The sequence below is a fragment of the Sceloporus occidentalis genome, unplaced genomic scaffold (assembly GCF_023333645.1).
Source record: "Sceloporus occidentalis isolate IW3139 unplaced genomic scaffold, rSceOcc1.0.p SCAF_74, whole genome shotgun sequence".
Classification (NCBI taxonomy): domain Eukaryota; kingdom Metazoa; phylum Chordata; class Lepidosauria; order Squamata; family Phrynosomatidae; genus Sceloporus; species Sceloporus occidentalis.
Window position 1 is genome coordinate 1,122,700 of NW_028317054.1, and position 20,531 is coordinate 1,143,230.

Sequence of the window (20,531 nt, forward strand, 5' to 3'; positions counted from 1 at the left end):
AATTAAATTAATCTGTGGGGTGTAGTCACTCAATATAGCCCCATCCCCAGCTCTGAATGTGAATGGAATCTGGTCAAACAGATTAACCATTTACTTTACTGACCACTTAGTGGATGGATCCATAAGTAAGACTTTTTTTCCAGAGTTACTGCAATCTAATGCAGGAGTGAGTTCTCAACCCAAAATATAATTTTTCTTTATAAAATACTTCCGTGCATTCAGAATGTCCTGATAAATACAGCATCACTATAGAAAAGTGTTATAAGGGAATGTCTGATTAATATAGTGTATTTTGCTCATGTATCTTTAGTTAAAAAGGGAATCTAGCCATTTAGCCATTCAGTTAGGGCAGTTTTTTCAGTTTTATTATACTTACAACCTATGGCTAAAACACAACAGCAAACCATAAGGATTCTTTTTCAATGATGCATAGGAAGCATATTGATTGGGAAACCAATCAATTTTTTACAAGTCATGAAAGCTTTTTAGGCTAATTACTATTATAAGTGAAATTGCAGCGGGGTTTATTCACTAAACAGTGGATGAGCTACGATGAGATGAAAAATCTCACAACTGAATCAATACACTAGGAACTCTAAAACAATATAGGTTTTAATATTAGTACAAATAGCAGAACCTTTAGTGCTTATTATCATCAGAGGTTGATGATCTACAGATAATTGGACAACCTTGTCCCCCAAAATTGAATTTTTTGCATGGACTCCATTTTATCGATAGGCATGCAAATTAGTCTGTGCATTCCTTGGTCATTGGAGTTAGACAATTAAACTTCTTCCTGCTCAAGTTCTCTTCTTCTGCCAAGGTCAACGTGAGCTCAGTGTCCATTGAAATCAATAGAATAGTGGCAGCCAATCTCATGTATGTTAATTTTATAGCAATGTTCAGCCTGCAATTGGATAGATGCAATTGGCTGTCCCTACTTTTACATTTATTTCAGTGGGAGCTAAGCCAGTGACTTATCCTGGTCTAGGGTAGGTGGTCCAGGTAGTCCCCTGATGTAAAACTGGGAGCAGAACGCTGTTTTGAGTGGTCAGGTGCCCCAATGTGCTGATGTTCAATGACCACTTACAGAGGAAATCTCTGATCTCCCCAACTGGTCCATTTACACTATGATGGCTGTGTCAGCTCAACACAGCCTCCATAGACTGCATTTAAAGGTGTTGTGCGCCTTAAAGACAGGGAGTGCTGGGATATGATGTCATATCCTGGCTTTTAATGTCTTCAAAGGCCCACAGTGTTTTTCAATGCAGTTAAGATGGCGGCCTTGGAGGACGTCACCAAAGGTAAATACTTTGCTGAGCTCAGCACAAATTGGTTTCACTATGAGTACTAAACAGCATGTTTAGAAAGGAGGTGATAGACAGAAAAGGAAGAAAATAAAACAGAAAATATTGATTTTTTTTTTTTTCTTCTGTTCACTTGCTTTGCATTTGATGAAAAGCATTTATTCACACATGCCTAAAACTTTTGCACAGTACTGTATCTTAAATGGAACACGCAGTTAAACATTAGCATAGTTTGACATCATATCCCAATCACGTGACTCTGAATGTAGCCAGATATTTGTCTTTCAGCATTTCTCCGCACTCTCAGTCAATATATCACTTATGCCAATAACCCATCCTCTATAATTCATTAGCCTAGGCTGCTTTCAAATGTTTCAGGAAACCAGATCCACATGCGCTAAGCTATTAGCAAATAGTTTTCAAAAGCCAATTTTCACATAGTCAAAATCCCCAAAATGTGAAAGGAGGACTATGCTTACATTACAGATGCAGTACCTCCATGCAAAAATATTGAAGACTACCCTGGCCGGCACCATATACATCTCTTAAAAGAAGACCGAGTGGAGCTTGTGCCCCAAACCACTTGTGCAATTACAAACCCTGTGCCATACAAATTATTCTTCAGATATTCCATAATTATCCTCGCAGGTAAAATTAGACATATATTGGTAACCAGGCCACAACGACATCATTACAAAGCAGCTTTATACCCGGTGGTAAAAAAGGATCAAGTGTCAGATTTATCGTAGTAATGCAGACTAAAAATAATTTATATGTATAGAATACCAATCCAGGGTCAAGTTGTAGCATATATTATTATTATTATTATTATCTTTTATTTATATAGCGCCAACAGTTTACGCAGCGCTTAATACAATACATAAATTCAAGGGATATGAATATAAATATGAAATCGCAATCCTCACAGAAACTAGTGACAGGACAAATGCAGTTAGTATTGGAAATAACATATTCTGGACAATCCAATGCAAGATTCTAAGCAGAACTTTGTGCAATCAACTCGGCAAATGTAATTTGTCATCTGCCTTTTCCCATAAACTGCTTTTAATGCAGCATTAGAAACAACATTACTAGTACTGCTGAATGTCTCAAGCCGTTTATTAACTAGGAACAGTTATTTACCATGTGAGATAACTAATATCTGATAAAGCTTCTTTAAAGTTGAATTAAACATTCAAAGGAAATCATGAAATTACATTTCTGCTAAGTATTATTTGCTTAACATACTTGAGGTCTGCTACGTTGTGTCAGGGCGTTACTCTCAGGAATGGTCCAAGGAAGATTTATTCCCTTCATAAGCAACTCATGATCAGAAATGATAAAGTGACCCATGAGGGATGTAGGTTATCAATGCAGGATCTGAAAATGTAATTATGCCTGTATAATAATCATTAATTAGGAATCATTTAAATGATGCAGTTTATTTTTGGGCAACAGTTCGTAGGAATGATGTTTTTAAATTGGGCCTTATTAATCAAAAAAAAGCACAGCCTAAAGGTTGACCTCAAAATGTGCAAAAACATTTGAGGTCTGTACAAGGCACTTAAAGGGAAAATATTCACACCACAACTTAGCAGATAACAAAAAGGCTGCTTATTAAGAACAGCCATGGTTCTTTAATATATGGACTGTAGACCTCTGGACTGCTCTGCCTATGGAGATAGTGACAAACAAATGGATTTATGTTCAGGGGTACATATATACATTTTTCCTTGCAATTTTGGATTACTTAGAATGTTTGTGTCCTTTTTAACCACGTATATAACGTAGAACCTAATCACTGGATGGTCAATAACAGCAGTGCAATTATAGAAACATAGAATCTGGTGGCAGATAAGAACAATTTGACTCATCCAGTCTGTCCATGTGGAGACTCTGACCTTAATCGGTCCATGGTCTCGTCTTAGATCCAGAATAGCCATATGCTTATCCCATGCATGTTTCAATTATCTTATTGTATTATCCATAATATAATTTAACCAGTCAAAATACTTCCTTTGCCACCTTTCTAATTATATTTAGGTTTGACTTAAAATGACTACATATGGAAAAGAAACACACAGAGCCAAACTACATGAATACAATACAAAAGGTAATCTTTATTCTTTTGGCTTGTTTGTAATGTAGTCAGCTGTATTTTAGGTAATAGCATTTTCCTGCATGCAATTCACAGTACACTACAAGGCATTAGTCTTGGAAAGCAAATTAATCTACATCGAACTTGTGCATGTATCCAAAACAGAACATAACTGAGATGACGTGGTGAGCAAAGTCAGGTCCATCTGTAAGAAACTTAGGTTAGTGATTCCTACAAAAGAGCTAAAACATTCCTGTGTAGCATGAACCAACAAAGATGGGATGATTCATTCGGACTACAGAAAGGATAATGCAAAATGAACAAATATTTGTAACTTTTTCAATTGTGGTTTATCCAGAAACAATTTGGTTTTAGGTGCCCCTGGTATGAAAAAGTTAAGACCCCCTGATTCAGGCAGTGTTCATGAATTCTGTCTTCGTATTTATTTTTCCCCTGCTGTTCCTATACTTATTTAATACACGTGAGCTGTGGTCCCACTTTTATGTATTTCTATCCACGTTCAGCATGTTAGAAAGAGACTAATAATAAAATAGGACATTTACAATTCTCTTATTTCACCTTTTATTTGTAAAGGTCTCAAATTAATTAGTGCTTTGCATGGGTAGTAACAAAAGTGACCACAACAGTAACCCTGAAGTTAAAATTCATCTCATCTCTTTATGTACAAAAATGCTGAAAAATAAAAATTAAATGAATATTTACAATATTTATATCATTTAAAAACTCTGTATACTTTAAAGCGATTTGCAACATAAAACAAAGAAACATAAAGACAAAAAAAACACAAAATGTGAACAATACATATATAAATATTTATAGCTGCAAACTATTATTTAACTCCTTCCCTGCCAGGGGTGGGGATCCCCCAACTCCCTGTGATGCAGTGTAGGGGTTAATACCAAATAAGTGAGGTCTTCTTGAACAGTTTCATCCTACTTTACCATTGGTATATGGCTTTCCATATTAGGCTGCTGGACAGTGGAAAAAAAAGCACCACCAACCAAAAAAAACAAAACATCATATATTTAGTCCAGGCAATATAAACATGCATCTGTGATAACTTTCAAACTATTTATATTGGTACAGAATATTTCTATAATTTTCCAAAAGCTTGCAAACTACACATATTGTGGTACATATTTGATGCAATAAATATTGTGCCTAAGTCATTATTCTTTTGCTCAAAGATCCACCACAGGTTAAAATAACTATTTACATACCGTAACATAGGCATTTCCATTAACTTGTACAATGTCAACCTTGCTGACAGCTGAAGATGACCAAAAACAATGAAGGGTAGAAGCTTTGCAAATTTTTTATTTGATCAGATCATGTGCTATTGGACACCTTTATTTTACACGATGATGAAAGCTGTGCCACTTGGCCAGAGTTGGTCAATCTGAGTCTCTTCCGGTGTTGTTGAAGCCATCGTCTTCAGCCCATGACAGCTCATTAGATACAGGTCAACCAACTCATTTTCTAGGCACTGAAATGAGGTTTCCAGGAGCCAAGACGTGGCCTTTGATGTGTACGTTATGGGACCTTACAGGCACATATTAACTTTTTTGTTTATGTGACACAGCATGAACAGTTAAGCACCTCAACATTTAGTGTCACATGATAATGTCTAGTTTTTTTTCTGTAGCTCTATGTTAATTTATCATGCATGACCTATGAGTCTAGCATGCTTTCATGCAATCAGGTTTATTCATATATGTTATAGAGAAAGATACCGTAGAACACCTGGTCCTCATACCTTTAAAGGTGTAACAGCCCCAACCCAACATAAAACCCACTTACAAAAATAGTCGCATATAATAGTAGAGAACCTATGAATTCAAAAAAATGATGAATCCATAAACATATAATCTGTAAACATATGGCAAATATGGCAGTTGAAATGCAAACAGTGAATACAAGTATTTTACTAAAGTGTTCAACACGCACACACAAAAAGTAAATAAAAAATACAGGTTTGCGTCCCAGAAAATGGTCCCCATCTCATACCATTTAAGTAGCCAATTTGAATATCCTCTATAGCAGTGTCAGCTGGGAGATACCCTTTAATTCTGCAGTTGCCAACAACACATTGGTATACAATGCATTGCCAGCCGAAGTAGTTAAAACAGTAGCCTCCAGTCAAAGATGCTAAGATCCATGAAGTCACTTCCTGACAGGGGGTCACTGTCTTTTTTTGTAGGCACTGACCATACATACATAGTTATAAGAACTGTCAGTTTGGCATAAATCTCTGAAATGAGTCCTGGTGACATAATAAAAATGTTCACAGGCTGTAAACAGATTGCCACAGAATTTATTTTTTATGCTCTCTGACGTCTTTGCCCCGGACTTCCTTCTCTACTTTGTCTTTTTCATGCTTTTCCTTATCTGGTTTTGTAACACTGTCATAAGATGGAGGAGATGTCGTTGAAGGTGTGAAATCTGCTTTCTCTGTTGTTGAGTTCCCATTTATTCTATCATTCAGCATGTCTTTCTTCATGACGTTGCCTTTCTGCTGATTGTACATAAATGAAGCATGTTTTATTGTTTTCCTTAAAAGATATTTCCGGAAGCTGCGTTGAATAATAAGGGCCGACAATTCCTCTTGTTTCCTACGTAACGTGGATGTGATTGGCTCATAAGATACTTTGGAAGGATTAGATGCCATGAAACGTTCTTCCATTGGTTGTCGTAAGTTATCCATTTCATCTCCTTCACCCAACACACGTTTGGTAAAGGCAAACAAGATGTCAAGGCAGTGAATTCTGTCACCGCTTACCATTGGAAGATCCATAGCAATTAGCTGCACCTTGTTTGGTTTTGGTATACGGAGAGGTGGATCGAGGGCATCTGCAAAATCAGTCAGCTTACTATATTGTATAAACTGAGATGCATTTGGATCAAACTTTTCCCAAACCTCATAGAACCTTTCAAAGTCATCCTCCCCAAGCGGTTCTGCGCTTTCTTCTGTAGCAACACTAAAGTTTTCCAGAATAACAGCAATATACATGTTTACCACGACCAAGAAAGATATGATGATATAACTGACAAAAAAGAAGATCCCGACTGATGGATTTCCACAATCTCCTCTAACAGAGCTTCCCGGGTGTTCAGCTTCTGGGTCACAGTCTGGCGCCCCGCTATTAAGAATTGGTGACAACAACCCATCCCACCCAGCAGATGTTGTAATTTGGAACAAACAGATCATACTGTTGCCAAAAGTTTCAAAGTTGAACATATCATCGATTCCAGCTTCTTTCTTAACGTAGGCAAAGTTGGACATTCCGAAAATGGCGTAAATGAACATCACAAGAAAAAGTAATAAACCAATGTTGAACAATGCAGGAAGTGACATCATCAATGCAAACAACAAAGTACGGATTCCTTTGGCTCCCTTAATAAGACGGAGGATACGACCAATTCTGGCCAGTCTTATAACTCTGAACAAGGTAGGTGACACAAAGTATTTTTCAATAAGGTCAGCTAGAAACATTCCTGCAGAGAATAAATGGACAAAGGACAAATGTATGTAAAAATGTTGATGTGGATTTGTGTAAAAAATAATACATTCTTTGCTAAGTGGATATCAAGTAACAACTTACAGGTTAAAACTAAGATTAAGCCACACAATAGTGTAATAAAAACCACACTAAACAAGATTATCCTATACTATATTTTAAATAGGACCCTTATATGAGTTGCTTGAGTTGACTTGTTTGGAAACAACAAATCAACTTAATATTTTACTTTTGCAAACATTCATGGCGATATACATACCTACGATAGAGAGGATGACGACAACAAAATCAAATATGTTCCAACCCATAGTGAAGTAATAATGACGCAGGGAAACCAGCTTGAGGATACACTCCCCAGTAAACAGTACAATGAAAACTGCATTGATCCAGTACAAGTAGTTTTCCATGTCATCAGTCTGGTCATCTGTTTCAATCATCATCGTTACCATGTTTAAACAGATGAGAACCATGATGGTGATGTCAAATGGTTGTTGGGAAACAAAATCAAAGACCGCACCTTGGAATTTGTTCTGAAAAGCAAAACATTAAGGCACAATTTAGTTTAGAGTTGATTGCATTAAACCCCACTGCCTCTCTGCTCTTTCAGTGTAACATTAGTTACATTTTAATAGGAAACTAAATATTTGTTAATAATACAAATATGACAATTTTTCTCTTAAAGTATCAAAACAAATTAAAATAAGTGAAATTATAACCTCTGTCAGACTCATGAAAATAAAATATGAATGTATCCCAAAAAACGGCCAATATGGCAACCGTAGGACTTATTGAATCCAACAAATATTTTTTATTCCAAATCACAATAACCCTTTAGACCTTTCACTAGAATCACGCTTGTATATAACCACCACTATCTGTTTGGATAATATTATGTTATGCTATATGATATATACCTACATAATGGCTGTGTAAATGTACATATTAAAAAATAATGCATTATATACTGACATCTGTTTGGTATTTTTTAGCAAACTATACAAATAAAATTTATTTATAGTTTGCCTCTGTTTGTGAAAAATGTAATATCCTGTATTAAAGGGAGTGTTTAGCAAAATATGCAGGTGAAATCCTGTCTTGTTAAACAAATTACTATTTGAGTACCATAGTAACTTGCAAAGCACTGAAGTGAAATACCCTGGGTCTTCAAATGGTTAACCAAGATGCAAAGAAGGGAGTTCAATTTAACGTCAAAACAAATACTGCAAAGTGTACCCTAAATGATCAATAGTAAACAGATGTTAAAAGGCATGAAAATGAATGTATATAAACAAGACATGAAATATATATAATTCATATCTAACACACTAATATATGTATATATATATATATATATATATATATATATTTAGACAAATGTATTGGGATGCTTGACCATTACACCAACAGGGGCTTTGGTGACATCACATTCTGAATACATAGACAGTAATGTGTAGTTGGTCTCCCCTTTGCAGCTATAACAGCTTCCACTCTTCTGGGAAGGCTTTCCACAATATCGTGGAGTATTTTGGTGGGAATTTTTGCCCATTCATCCAGTAGATTATTTGTGAGGTCAGACACTGATGTTGGACGAGAAGGCCTGGCTCGGTTCATCCCAAGGGTGTTCAATGGGGTTGAGGTCAGGGCTCTGTGCGGCCGGTCAAGTTCTTCCACACCAAACTCATCCAACCATGTCTTTATGGACCTTGCTTTGTGCGCTGAGGCACAGTCATGCTGAAATAGAATAGGGCCTTCCCAATACTGTTCTCACAAAGATGAAAGCATACTATTGTCCAAAATGTATGTTGAATGAGTGGTGTTTCTGCTTCTCTTTAGGTCTAAACCATGGCTCCAGTCCACAACTCACGTCAAAGGACTGGAGTTGTGCAGCTATCCCAGCACCTATGTTTTGGTTAAACTAAGCCTACAGGAACACCTGGTACATATATTGATTAAACAGCATTATCAGTACCATGTAACTAGTTACCAAAATAGTTAACACAGTTTGTAACATTAGTGTTAGTACGTGTACTTTACATACTTTACAGGCTATTCTTGGTCTTATGGTTTTATAACTAACCGTAGCAACATATACATTCACATGCTTCAGCCTCACAACTCTGTATTTTTGGAATTATTTATTGTAAGAATATTGTATCTATCTGTATTAAACATAATGATTTAAACGGAATCTGTACCTCGGGCCGTGGAACAGGCTTTTGCGGTTTCTTAGATCCCAGCTTCTTCATAGCATTGTAGTATTTCTTTTGCTCTTCTGTCATGAAGATGTCTTGACCTCCGAATTATAGGGGAAAAAAATCAAAACTGGTTACAATAATGATTGCAATAAAGCTGAGTCAGGTGATTCACAGATTTTCATGAGACAAATAATAAAATGTTAAAGTATTATATTCATTTCAATTTTCTGTGTAGAAACTTTAAAAGTGCTTACTTGGTACTGATTATAACATACATTATATCGCTTATATAAATATCCTTTAAACAATAATTTCATTATTCAATACTTATCTTTTTCTTTTGTTGATTGAAGTTGTCAATGATGACACCAATAAAAAGGTTTAAGGTGAAAAATGATCCAAATATGATAAAAATAACAAAGTAAAGATACATATACATATTGTCTTCATATTTAGGCTGTTCTTCTTGCTGAAAATGAATAAAACGTGAGTCAGGAATGTTACATCTATCGCTCTATAAAGTAAAGTCAATCTATTTATCGATCTATTGCTACATACTGCAGAATGTTTTTGTGAAACAGGATAGATTTGCCTGTTGGATTGGAAATGCGTTATATAAATTATATTACAAAACGACTCTATAAACTATGTGTCACAGCATTAAAGTACAAGGTCATGTTTATGATGAAATAATGTAATTTTTACTAAAACAGTGCAAAAGCTGTCTGGGTATTGGCTAACATGTTAAGACACATATATTCTGTATCCTTAGTAACAAACGCATCTATCCTAGCGGCATATAGCAACCTGATTAAAGCAGTCGGTGCTCTTCACTTCCATCTCCATTGAAAGTGTTATGTACAAACCTTTCTTGAGTCCACTGCAGCATACATGATGTCCATCCATCCTTTAAATGTTGCCTGTGAGATAGGGGTTTGATTAAAAGTATAATTTTGTAAAAAAAAAAAAAATGTATAATCAATGCATTCCAACGCATTTTTTTCACCTTGGATAACCAGAACTATCCATAATTGTTTCTATTTTTACTAATTTTGGACTACCAAATAAATGTACTTTATGCATTTTTAAATTTACTAAATTTACAGTTACTTAACCCAATGTCCCCAAAGGTTTACTCGATTTGCAGTTTATGATGATGATAACTTCTAACAAATACATTTTTCTGATTGGCAAAACCCTTCAAATAGTAGGCTTTGTAAATACTAAATAACAAACTTGGGACTAGCCACATGCCACCATAATTGGCCCACAGCCCTGACACCCACTAGATCTAGCAGAAATAATCATCTTGACTATTTAAACTGATAAATTATATAGACACATATAACCATATAGCTTACCACTTGAAGCAAAGCAAGGTATCCAAATCCAACGTTATCGAAGTTCACTTTAACATTCTTCCATCGGACCGTCTCATTATTACTTATTAGATCCATACACATGCTCTTGTTGTTGACTTTAGAGGTTGAAAATAGTTCATCGTCTGTGACGTTTACACAGTAACCATATTTGCCAGCAAACAGGTTTACTCCCATTATGCTAAAAATTAGCCAAAATATAAGACAAACCAGGAGCACGTTCATGATGGATGGAATAGCTCCTATTAGGGCATTCACAACCACCTAATTCAAAACAGTAAAAAAAAATAAAAAAAGGGAAAAAATATTAGTATCAATTGGTGTGAGATAGTTGAACGTGAAAAATGAAACATTGAAATGAACACAACGTTGCACGGAATGAAAGGCGCAAAGAGTAAAAATAAAGTATAATAAAAAAAAAACATTAAAACTATCCTATTCTAAATTCACATTTGAGTGTCAGGGTTGTGCATGGCACATCGCCAAGCAGTATCTGAGATGCACACCTTTCTTACACTCAAACGAGTTATGGATCAATGGAAATAATAAATAACATAAAGATGAAAAAAACAGAACAGGAACAAAAAGGAAAAAAAAGAAAAACCTGCAAGAGGCATGGTGAAACCTGAGCAGTTATGCATGCTAAAGAGAAGAAAAATTGAATATTAACTAATATAATCTAAACATACTAGGTAAACATGGGCCATTTGCTAAAACATACAATGATGATGTATGGAAAGATGATGATGGAAGGATGAATAGAAAAATGAGAATGTGGTACAAAAAAAAACATGCAATGACTTAATTGTAAATGCTGGCACCCTCTAATGCAAGCAATACCATGACATGAATCATTCCCAATTGGTTTAATTAATAGCCTTTTTTTATGGTGATCAAAGCCAGGCAGTCGGTAAAGGTGTATTCACTAAGACTATCATTCCATTATATGCATGAAAACGTCCTTAGTAAATAGAAGTTATTTAGTAATGTATTGCATTATGCTTAATTTCAAACTTCAGTCTTAAGCCATCATGAACCTGGACATCATAAACTTGGACATAATTTGAGGATGAATAAGTATTATTTTGGAAATAAATGATTTTGCTTTAGTATTATTTTTATTGCACTAAACCTGCTTGTGTCTTGGTGAAAATGTGAAATAAATTGATAGCTTGTTTGTAGTGGAATATTTTTGATTCTCTACTGCCACGGTCCATGTTGGACATCAAATGACCAAATGTGATAGTACAGTAAAAGAGGCAGCAGCTAGAAAGCACTTTAAATGAAAATGGTACATCAATGAGATTGAAAATGAAGTTCACTAATATTTTATTTTAATATATTAATGTTTTAGTACAAAAAATGTAAGTAGGGACATGTTCATGTCTTCTGGTGGCTATAATTAAAGGTGTTTGGTATGAAGAGGAATGTGTACAGTGGTGATATTAAGTACTTACTGCGGCAATGCAAGTTCTTGAGATAAGTATTTTAAAGAGAGGAAATCACAGAAAGTCTTGCTGGTATCCTGCTCATAAAACCATCAGCCTTAAGTTAAATGAAATGTAAAGAAAATCTCAAAATTCATTTGTGTTTGAACAAGTTGCGATTAAAGTGGTTTGTGTTGCAAGGCAAGAAAAAAAAATGACAGCTCTCACAAGACTTTGTTGTCCTCATGTTTGAGAAGCAAATGCTGTCTTTATGGAAGCCTTGAAACTCAAACTAAAGAAATGTTGGCCCGTTGCTCAACAAACCACATATAGAAAGGCCATATACAATCCAAAGATTCCCTGCAATCATGCTCCAACTTCTTTTATTGGGAAAACTTGTGGTCAAGTACAGAATATGATAATGTCACTAAAGCTTGGGGATATAAATGACGTTTATTTCCATTAAATGTGAATTGAAGTTGGATCAATATTAACTTTTTAAGACTTAACTAGGTATTATGTAAGTCAGCCTTTCTTGTGGGGGCCTTTTTAGCATTTTCTTGTATCTACCCTGATGAAGTCCTTGTAACAGACATATGAGAACCTTAGTATTTTCTGTTCCGTGTATTCAGAGTATTCAGAGTATTCAGAATACTTGTATTTGAGAGGGCAGAGTTGCTCCCTAGGGCAGACCGTTACTCAGCTAAAACTCATATTTTAGTGGACTGGTTGAGGTTTTCTCAACAATACCAGGTTTTTCTTTTTTGTCCCTGGTTGATGCACCATCATATCTACATGGGTATAACCATATTGGAAAATAGCTAATATAGGGGCAAGATCCACGGAAGAAAATCTCTCATATCAAAAATTATTTAAATATTAAATGCTGAGGCAATATACGTAGCCTCTGCGTCTGGTAGGGACGATTTCATGATACACTTCGTTTTTTAAGTGACATTCCAGATTTCTTGTGGAAGTAGAGCACCTTCGAAAACTTGTTCTCCCCGACATTTTATAAACTTTGAGGGCTATTATCTATTAATAGTCATTCTGGTGCAGTGTTTGAAATGAGTTGCTATCACTACATAGACCAAGTAATTCATTTTGGGTGAGGGGGCCCAAGGGGAAGGTGCTGGGGACCCCTAAGGTAAGCCTGAGATCAGGTCAGTTGTAGCAAACATTTGATGAATGTTAATGAATTCCTAATGCATAGATATCCTAATGTACTTAAGTTAATCTAGTTTAATGGGTTTCTGTATCTTGTCCATCCATATAATGAGCAGACACACAATAAAATGTATTATAAAGTGTAACATTTAAAAAAAATGGCCACCAGAGCCTGGCTTCGGGAGGGACATACACAGACTTATACACTAACGCACACATCCAGACACTCACACTAACACACAGACACACACACTAACAGACTTAGACACTAACGCACACATCCAGACACTCACACTAACACAACTAGACATTCAACACTAGCACACACATCTAGACACTAACACGTCAACCACTCACACTAACAGAACCAGATACTCAGACTAACACACATGCACACAGACACTCACACATATACACTTACACTACCATACCCCCACACACTAATACACATACACGAAAATACCCAAACACAATCATTAACTAACATTCAAAGACACACACACCAACATAACCACACACAAAAGCACTAACATACCAGGAAACACACACTAGTGTGTAGAGTGTATATTATAAGGACATTAAAAAAGAAGAGTCAAAGATTTGTATGACACTGTGTGGGTTGTGGAAGTACATATATGTGCAATGAGGCAAGTTTCTGATTATGGTAGACTGTTACAATTTGTTAACATTACCAGTCTTTACTGGTATTGAATATTTTTATATCAGAACCAATGTATTAAATTTCATTTTAATTGGACTGGAAGTTTGAAATACAAAAAGTCAAAGAGCATTCAAGTGGACATGCATATCTGACAGTTCAACTTTAATTTTTTTAAAGTTGGGTTGTCCTGTTTCTTTTTCAAAGTCAAGCAGTGTGTTGAAACAAGCTTATGTGTTCCTTGTAAATTAATGCATGCATTCATAAAATATTTCTTCAGATTAGTTTGATTTACTCAATCGGTGTACTTATTTTTTTTACCTAAAAATACCAAACCTATAAGTGGCAACCCCAATCTTTACCAGGTTAATGAGGTTTATAAAGGAAGCAGGGAATTTATTTATTACGTTGTAGTAGTTGGGGTTGTTTTTATTCGTTGGATTTAAATCTAGAAATGGTGAAAAAATATCAGGGAAGTAAATCATAGAGCTTGTTTAAATAGTTTAAAAACAACTGTAAAACTTGAATGTTTTTATATGTTTTAATAGTTAACTGAAATCTAATCACTGGTAATTTGTAGAATTTATTGCATACAAAATGAGATTTTGCATGTTTTTATTTTCTGAGACTGACACACAAGAAAGAGTTGAATAGAAATAGATTGTAGATATGTCATTGGGCATTACATTGGTGTTATATTGCTTTATATTAAGCTAATGTTAATAATATACTACATTTTTTCAACTATAAATAATATAACTATAATTAGGCCATACAATGTCATACAATATTTACTACTCAATTTTTGCAAATTAACCAATTATGTACCATAGTTATAAAATAATTATTTATAACTAGATATTTACGAGTTTGCACGATAATTATATTTATTCCACAAAATACAAGAAAATTATTATTTACTAAGGCATTTTACCATACTACTCATGCACAACATATTGTCATGAGATCACCAGTCCATTGTTCTATATTTCTATATATATTCTATAATATGTTTCTATATTATATTCTATATTATTATTATTATTATTATTATAAATTTTTTTTTAGGAGATGGACTAAATAAACTCAGACATTAAAGAGATTTTAATATACCTGACACATCTATTTACAATTTATGGAAAAACATTGTTACTGTTCAATCATTAACTCTTTCAAACTTAGTTTAGAAGGAATTTTGAAAGATTTACTGTCAAATCTTACCTATGAGATTTTTTTTCTAGATTTTGAGGACACTTAGAAAAGAGTGTGTTTTATACACATTCATTATACATCCATGACACACAATCTTGTGTGTCAGTCAACAGAATTAATCTAAAAGTATACTATACACTCCCTATTTAGTGACAATATTGTAACATGTAAAATGTTTCATTACTTCAAAGTATTGTTAGGGTGAATATTGACAATGCATCCATGCATTTAATGACAGTACAAACTCCATTATAGCCTGTAGGCTTTATTATTATATTAATGGGTCTATTAAACAGAAATATTTCACGATGTGCATGATTTACTGTTTTCCATATGGGGAAGATGGTTGTTCAATGTTTAAACTTGGGCTCTAACTTTCACGCATGATTACAAATTAGTGTTAAGATGAAATCCTTCACCTTTATATAATTTTGCCCTAAAACTGGGGCCTCATTTTGAACTGATTTTTAGAGACAATGACAACTTAAGGGAACAAGCGTTCGTTTTCAGTACTTGGGTGTGGTATTGTTTCTTCCACTCTTTTATTCTTGCATGTTTACTTTACATTTCAATAAAAAAGATGAAAGCTGGAAACTACAATGGTGGATATGTTTTATTTGGACCAATCATTGAGAGGAGGTGTTATAGGGGGACTAGTTAGAATTTGTAGATTGCATTTAACAAAAAAAATGGTTAAAGGGTAAAATTACATGTAAATAACTATTATTTCATTATGTGAAAATAGGTTTTCATTTGTTTGTTGGATGTTTTTATTAGGCAGCTATTTGAAGTTTATTATGGGATATACATAAAGGGGTATAAAACTGTAAACCCATGATTATGGGATTTCTGTTGAATAGACTCATATGAAGAAAAGCTAGTACAAGTGACAGCATATGGTTTTTGCAATGTGCTAAAGCATTTGACCCCCATACAATATCTGTTAGTGATAAACAGTAGGTATGAGGTTATTGCAGCCTTTCATAATGGATTAATCATTCCTTATGCTTTTTACACATGCATGATTTCATTTTCTCTATGCATGCATTTCACATTCTTTTATGTGATCTTACCCTCATCCCTTCAAACCGTGAGAGGGCCCTCAGAGGTCTCAATGCCCTTAGTGTCCTAAGGGACTTTATAGCCCCTAATTCTGAGTAGCCCAAGGCATTAGCTACTAAGCTAACCAAAGAGACCTACACAAAAACAAAAAAGTAATAGTCTCATTGGTCATCTTTATTCTCTATACATACATTTACTGCATCAAGCACATAGGAGTTTGGTACAAAGATGCTCCTTGATTTTCTTCATCTTCATCCTAAACCTAGGAGAGATCTTTAAAAGATGTTAGAGAATAATGGTTATCGCAGCACCCGAAGAGACCTGGTAGTTTTAACACTGCAATCTTATTCTCCTATTTTTTTTCCTACAGCTTCAGTTTCAGGTGAAAGAAAAGTAAGGCCAAGTAAGAAAAAAGCAAAAAAGAAAAATTTAGATCAGAAGGTCCTAGGTCGCAGTCTACTGGGCTTACCCTTATTCCTTCAAATCTTGACAATGCGCGCAGAGGCCTCAATGCCCTCAAGGTCCTTAGAGATTTAATAGCAGTTAGTTGATCATACTGGAGTGCCCCAGCCAAAAGAGATATGATTGAAATCTGTTCAGAATTAATGGCATTGTTAATCAAAACCTGTAAAAATCCTACTATATGGCTTGTGCGTGAGCAAGTGGGTAGAACCTTTCACCATCCAGCTGGTATGTGGCCAACCACTCCTCTCATCATTGGTTGAGATGCTATTCATCAACAGATAGATGGCAACAGGTTTACCACCTTGCTCAGTGATGTTGTAAATTGATCGGCTATTTATTTGAAACCATAGTGCAAGTTTTTTACATTGCCAAATCTGGGAAATTGAAGCAGGCCAGAAAACATCTGATTTCAAATGATTTTTGATACAAGTCTTTGATTTAGAAATCTATATGATATCCGTGGGCTAATATCTAGACCTCTTTTTATGTAATTGCTAGCATTAAACAATATAATATAAAAGGAACAAGAACTTCTATTACTCAGTATGATCTCATCCTCTGTTCCTTCCCCATATATCATTTTAACAATCTATTAATGTCATCAATTCATCTCTTGCAAATGCATTTTAACCTTTCCCTCTGCTTCTCAAACATAATCCTTGTTATAATCTGCTACCCATATGTGTAAATACTTTTAAACCTAAACTTTAACATGATTTATATGATTAATTCGATTTAAATCGTGTTTTGTGCCAGTATGCCTTAATATGTGTGAATGATTTTATATGTTTTGTATCTGATCCATTTTAATGTTGTGGTTAGTTTTCGTCTTCCTAACAGTGCTACAGAACAATGTATGGCCAAAATGTAACATTTTCAGTTGCTCCGCTTTCAAGCATCTCACTTATTAAGCACTGAAAGGATCCATTTTCATCATAAAAAATCTAAAAATAATTTGCAATTTAACACCTGCAACAATATTTAGGAGAGAGAATGCTGGACACCATGTGCAACTTTAAGTATAGTTCCAAGGTCTTTCAAATTTCAATTACTTTATTAGAGCCAAGTTTGTAGGTCCATCTGAGAAATATGGGGACCCTAAAGCAACAATTTTACAACTGAAATCATGTCTGCTGAAAACAAAACATAAAACCAAAGCCAAAATACATAATATCTAAATATATCAATGCTTTTCAACAGAAGCAAAAAAAAAAAAAAAAATAGAAAAATGGAGTTAATCAAATTTTGTCACATATAATGGGTAATATTTCAAGTATCGGTTATTAAAAGAAAGTTCTTTGAAGGTTTTAAAAGTTAATTTGGGATAGCTACTAAAAATACTGATAACATATTCACACAAACAAGCACAATATCTATATAAACATCCGTGTCACATATCGATAACTTCATCATAATGTACGGACATATTTTATAACATATTAATAAACATAAACTGTGTCTTTTTTAGTATGGCTTATGAGTGCTCGGTAACCAATGGGAACAGACCTGAGAACAGTGAATTCTCGCAAATATGATATACAATTCAGAAAGATATAAGTCATACTGGTTTATCGATGACATATATGCAAAATATTTTGCTAAATGACAAACAATACGCACATTTAGCTTTAAAATAAATATTTATTTTTCAAATTCTAAACACCTTTTTCATTTTGCTAAATATACTTTTTCAGATAAATTCTCATTGGTATAATGTATTTAATTATTTAGATTAAGTAAAGGTGCTCTGGCATTCCACAGAATACAGATAGTATGCACAAATATTAAATCTCATAATATGCCAATATATATATATATATATATATATATATATATATATATATATATAAACTTTGTTCTCTTGTTCTAGCAGACTACAATAAAGTTACTTAAAAAATAATTACTTTTTAACCAATTACAAAACATTTGAATCTCTGAAAATAACATTTGACCACTTCCCTATAAAAAAGGTTAATGTACATTTTTATATTAAATATAAATTTGCTTACAACAATACTACTGTTTAGAAAATATATGTAAATATATATTTGTATATTAATGTAAATATTAATTAGCAAAAGGTGTCAAGTTGTTTTTATTAGATCTAAATGTTTGACCTAACAAAACAGAATGATGGTTTTGGATAAAATATGTTATTTAAAGAAGTAGCATTCCCATCATTTCAATTTCTTTCTTAGCATACACTTGCCAAGTGCCACATTGACATGTAAGATTACCAATACTTATGTATAATAAATACGATTATGAAAGCAACATACACATTGTTATACCATTTAACAAAAAACCCATAATTTTATTATTTAACTGATCAAGCTTATTTCAGGCACACAACTCATTCAACATAAAGCAAAATAAAAATTTTAATTGATTTCTGGACAGTGAGGACCATAAAACTTTAGAATGCACTAAATAGGGAAGCGGTGGACATTTATAAGCCCTCTCTACAGGGATTAACATTGACTGGCCTTGGGGAAACAGAGGAATGTATTCCCCTCTTTAAGCAAAATACTGAGCCGTTTAAGAGAGAGTTCTTCTATTTTTGGATAATTTTTAAGAGTGTGTCTTCAAAAAGGTCGGGATTTTTTTTTTATGTATGGCCATTTAATCTTATTCAAACTATAGGGAAGGTTATACCACTACAGAATCATTTCTTCTTGAGTTTCTACAGACTAAACTATAGACGTTAATGGAGTAGACAGATGTCTGTGAGGGTGGCCTCCCATGTCAATGGAAGCAATAAAAAGACAAATTCAAGAGATGTTGTAGTAAAGCAGAGTAATATTAGTGTTTCAGTTAGACAAATCTAATCATTCACTAAAACAATCTCTTACCCCAATTTTCCCTCAAAATAAAATAAATTTGAAATGTTGGTCTATATTTGCAGTATACTTCTATTTAAGCACCTTCAAAACCTATACTGGAAAAAATGATTTCTAAGATGACTTAAAAGTTCCAAGACTGGATCTGTGCCTCATCAAATGATGAACCATCTCAGGTAAAAACTGCCAGCACTACGACACTTGGTGAAAGAGTTCATCAATTTCTTACTACATCTTTATACTTATTCGCCGTGATATATTTTGTGTGTAGTCTAGCCAACTTACACTTATAACCTTCCATTCCAACGTACTTACTACATTGGGGTGCCAATCAATACACAGCAATACACACTATAGCATCCGATTATTTCTTATATAATAGCCCAGAATAAAAATAATTCACATAAAATGGCGCTAGTAAATCTGAGCAGGCAAGTAATATTATTTTGTATCTTCTTGCATGCGTAAAATGAAGTCACAGTAATTTACTGAATACTATGTCACACAATGCCGTAATATGGTCTCAAAACTAGACATTCTATATAATGTAAGGCATTAGTCAACATGAAAGCAAAATTAGAGTAGAACACAGTAAAAACACAATTCAAATGTTCTTAATTGTACTGCTTACAAATTTAGAAAAATATAAATCCCTCAACCATTTTTTTCTGTTTCTAGAAAGGTTTTAAATATTATTTTTAGCCTTTTTCATATTCCTTAATATTTACCTATAAGAGACAGTGCATACAATACTCAGCAAGAATACAATATAATATTACTTTATCACCCTTTTGTCCATTTATATGTCAGTGCAAAATGTATAAAAACTGCAACTTCTTCTAGCAGAACCAATATCATAGTTAAACAAAAGAAGGATAATAAAGGCACTTAGTGTAAATGGGAAAAAATATATGTATTTATAATACCTACATCAACAATCAGGAAATCCAACCAGCACCATGCGTTGGTAAAATACTTAGAAAATCCGTAGGCAACCCATTTCAGCAGCATTTCCAGGATAAAAATGTAAGTGAAGACCTTGTCGGCATATTCCAGCATTGTCTTTATTGCTTTCCTCTGTTCGATGTATATGTCTTCAAAGGCCTGTAATTATTTTTGGGGTTTCAGATTTATTAGCTGAGCTATTAAATAATATTTCATTTGATATCAAAGGCTCTACAG

General features: G+C 34.0%; 1 protein-coding gene across 9 annotated transcripts in view; it reads right to left on the reverse strand.

Moving 5' to 3' along the window:
- Window positions 1-5,740: 5,740 nt before the first annotated feature.
- The window catches only part of LOC149285916 (sodium channel protein type 2 subunit alpha-like), a 43,752-nt gene continuing 28,961 nt past the window's right edge, over window positions 5,741-20,531 (reverse strand). For all 9 annotated transcript variants that reach the window (XM_089494635.1, XM_089494632.1, XM_089494627.1 and 6 more), the window contains exons 19-26: window positions 20,280-20,453; window positions 16,056-16,178; window positions 10,501-10,782; window positions 10,006-10,059; window positions 9,473-9,608; window positions 9,140-9,246; window positions 7,204-7,474; window positions 5,741-6,921 (exon numbers count right to left, since the gene is read on the reverse strand). In XM_089494635.1, coding sequence (XP_089350761.1) covers window positions 5,741-6,921; window positions 7,204-7,474; window positions 9,140-9,246; window positions 9,473-9,608; window positions 10,006-10,059; window positions 10,501-10,782; window positions 16,056-16,178; window positions 20,280-20,453 — 2,328 coding nt within the window. The remainder of the gene's footprint in view (window positions 6,922-7,203; window positions 7,475-9,139; window positions 9,247-9,472; window positions 9,609-10,005; window positions 10,060-10,500; window positions 10,783-16,055; window positions 16,179-20,279; window positions 20,454-20,531) is intronic.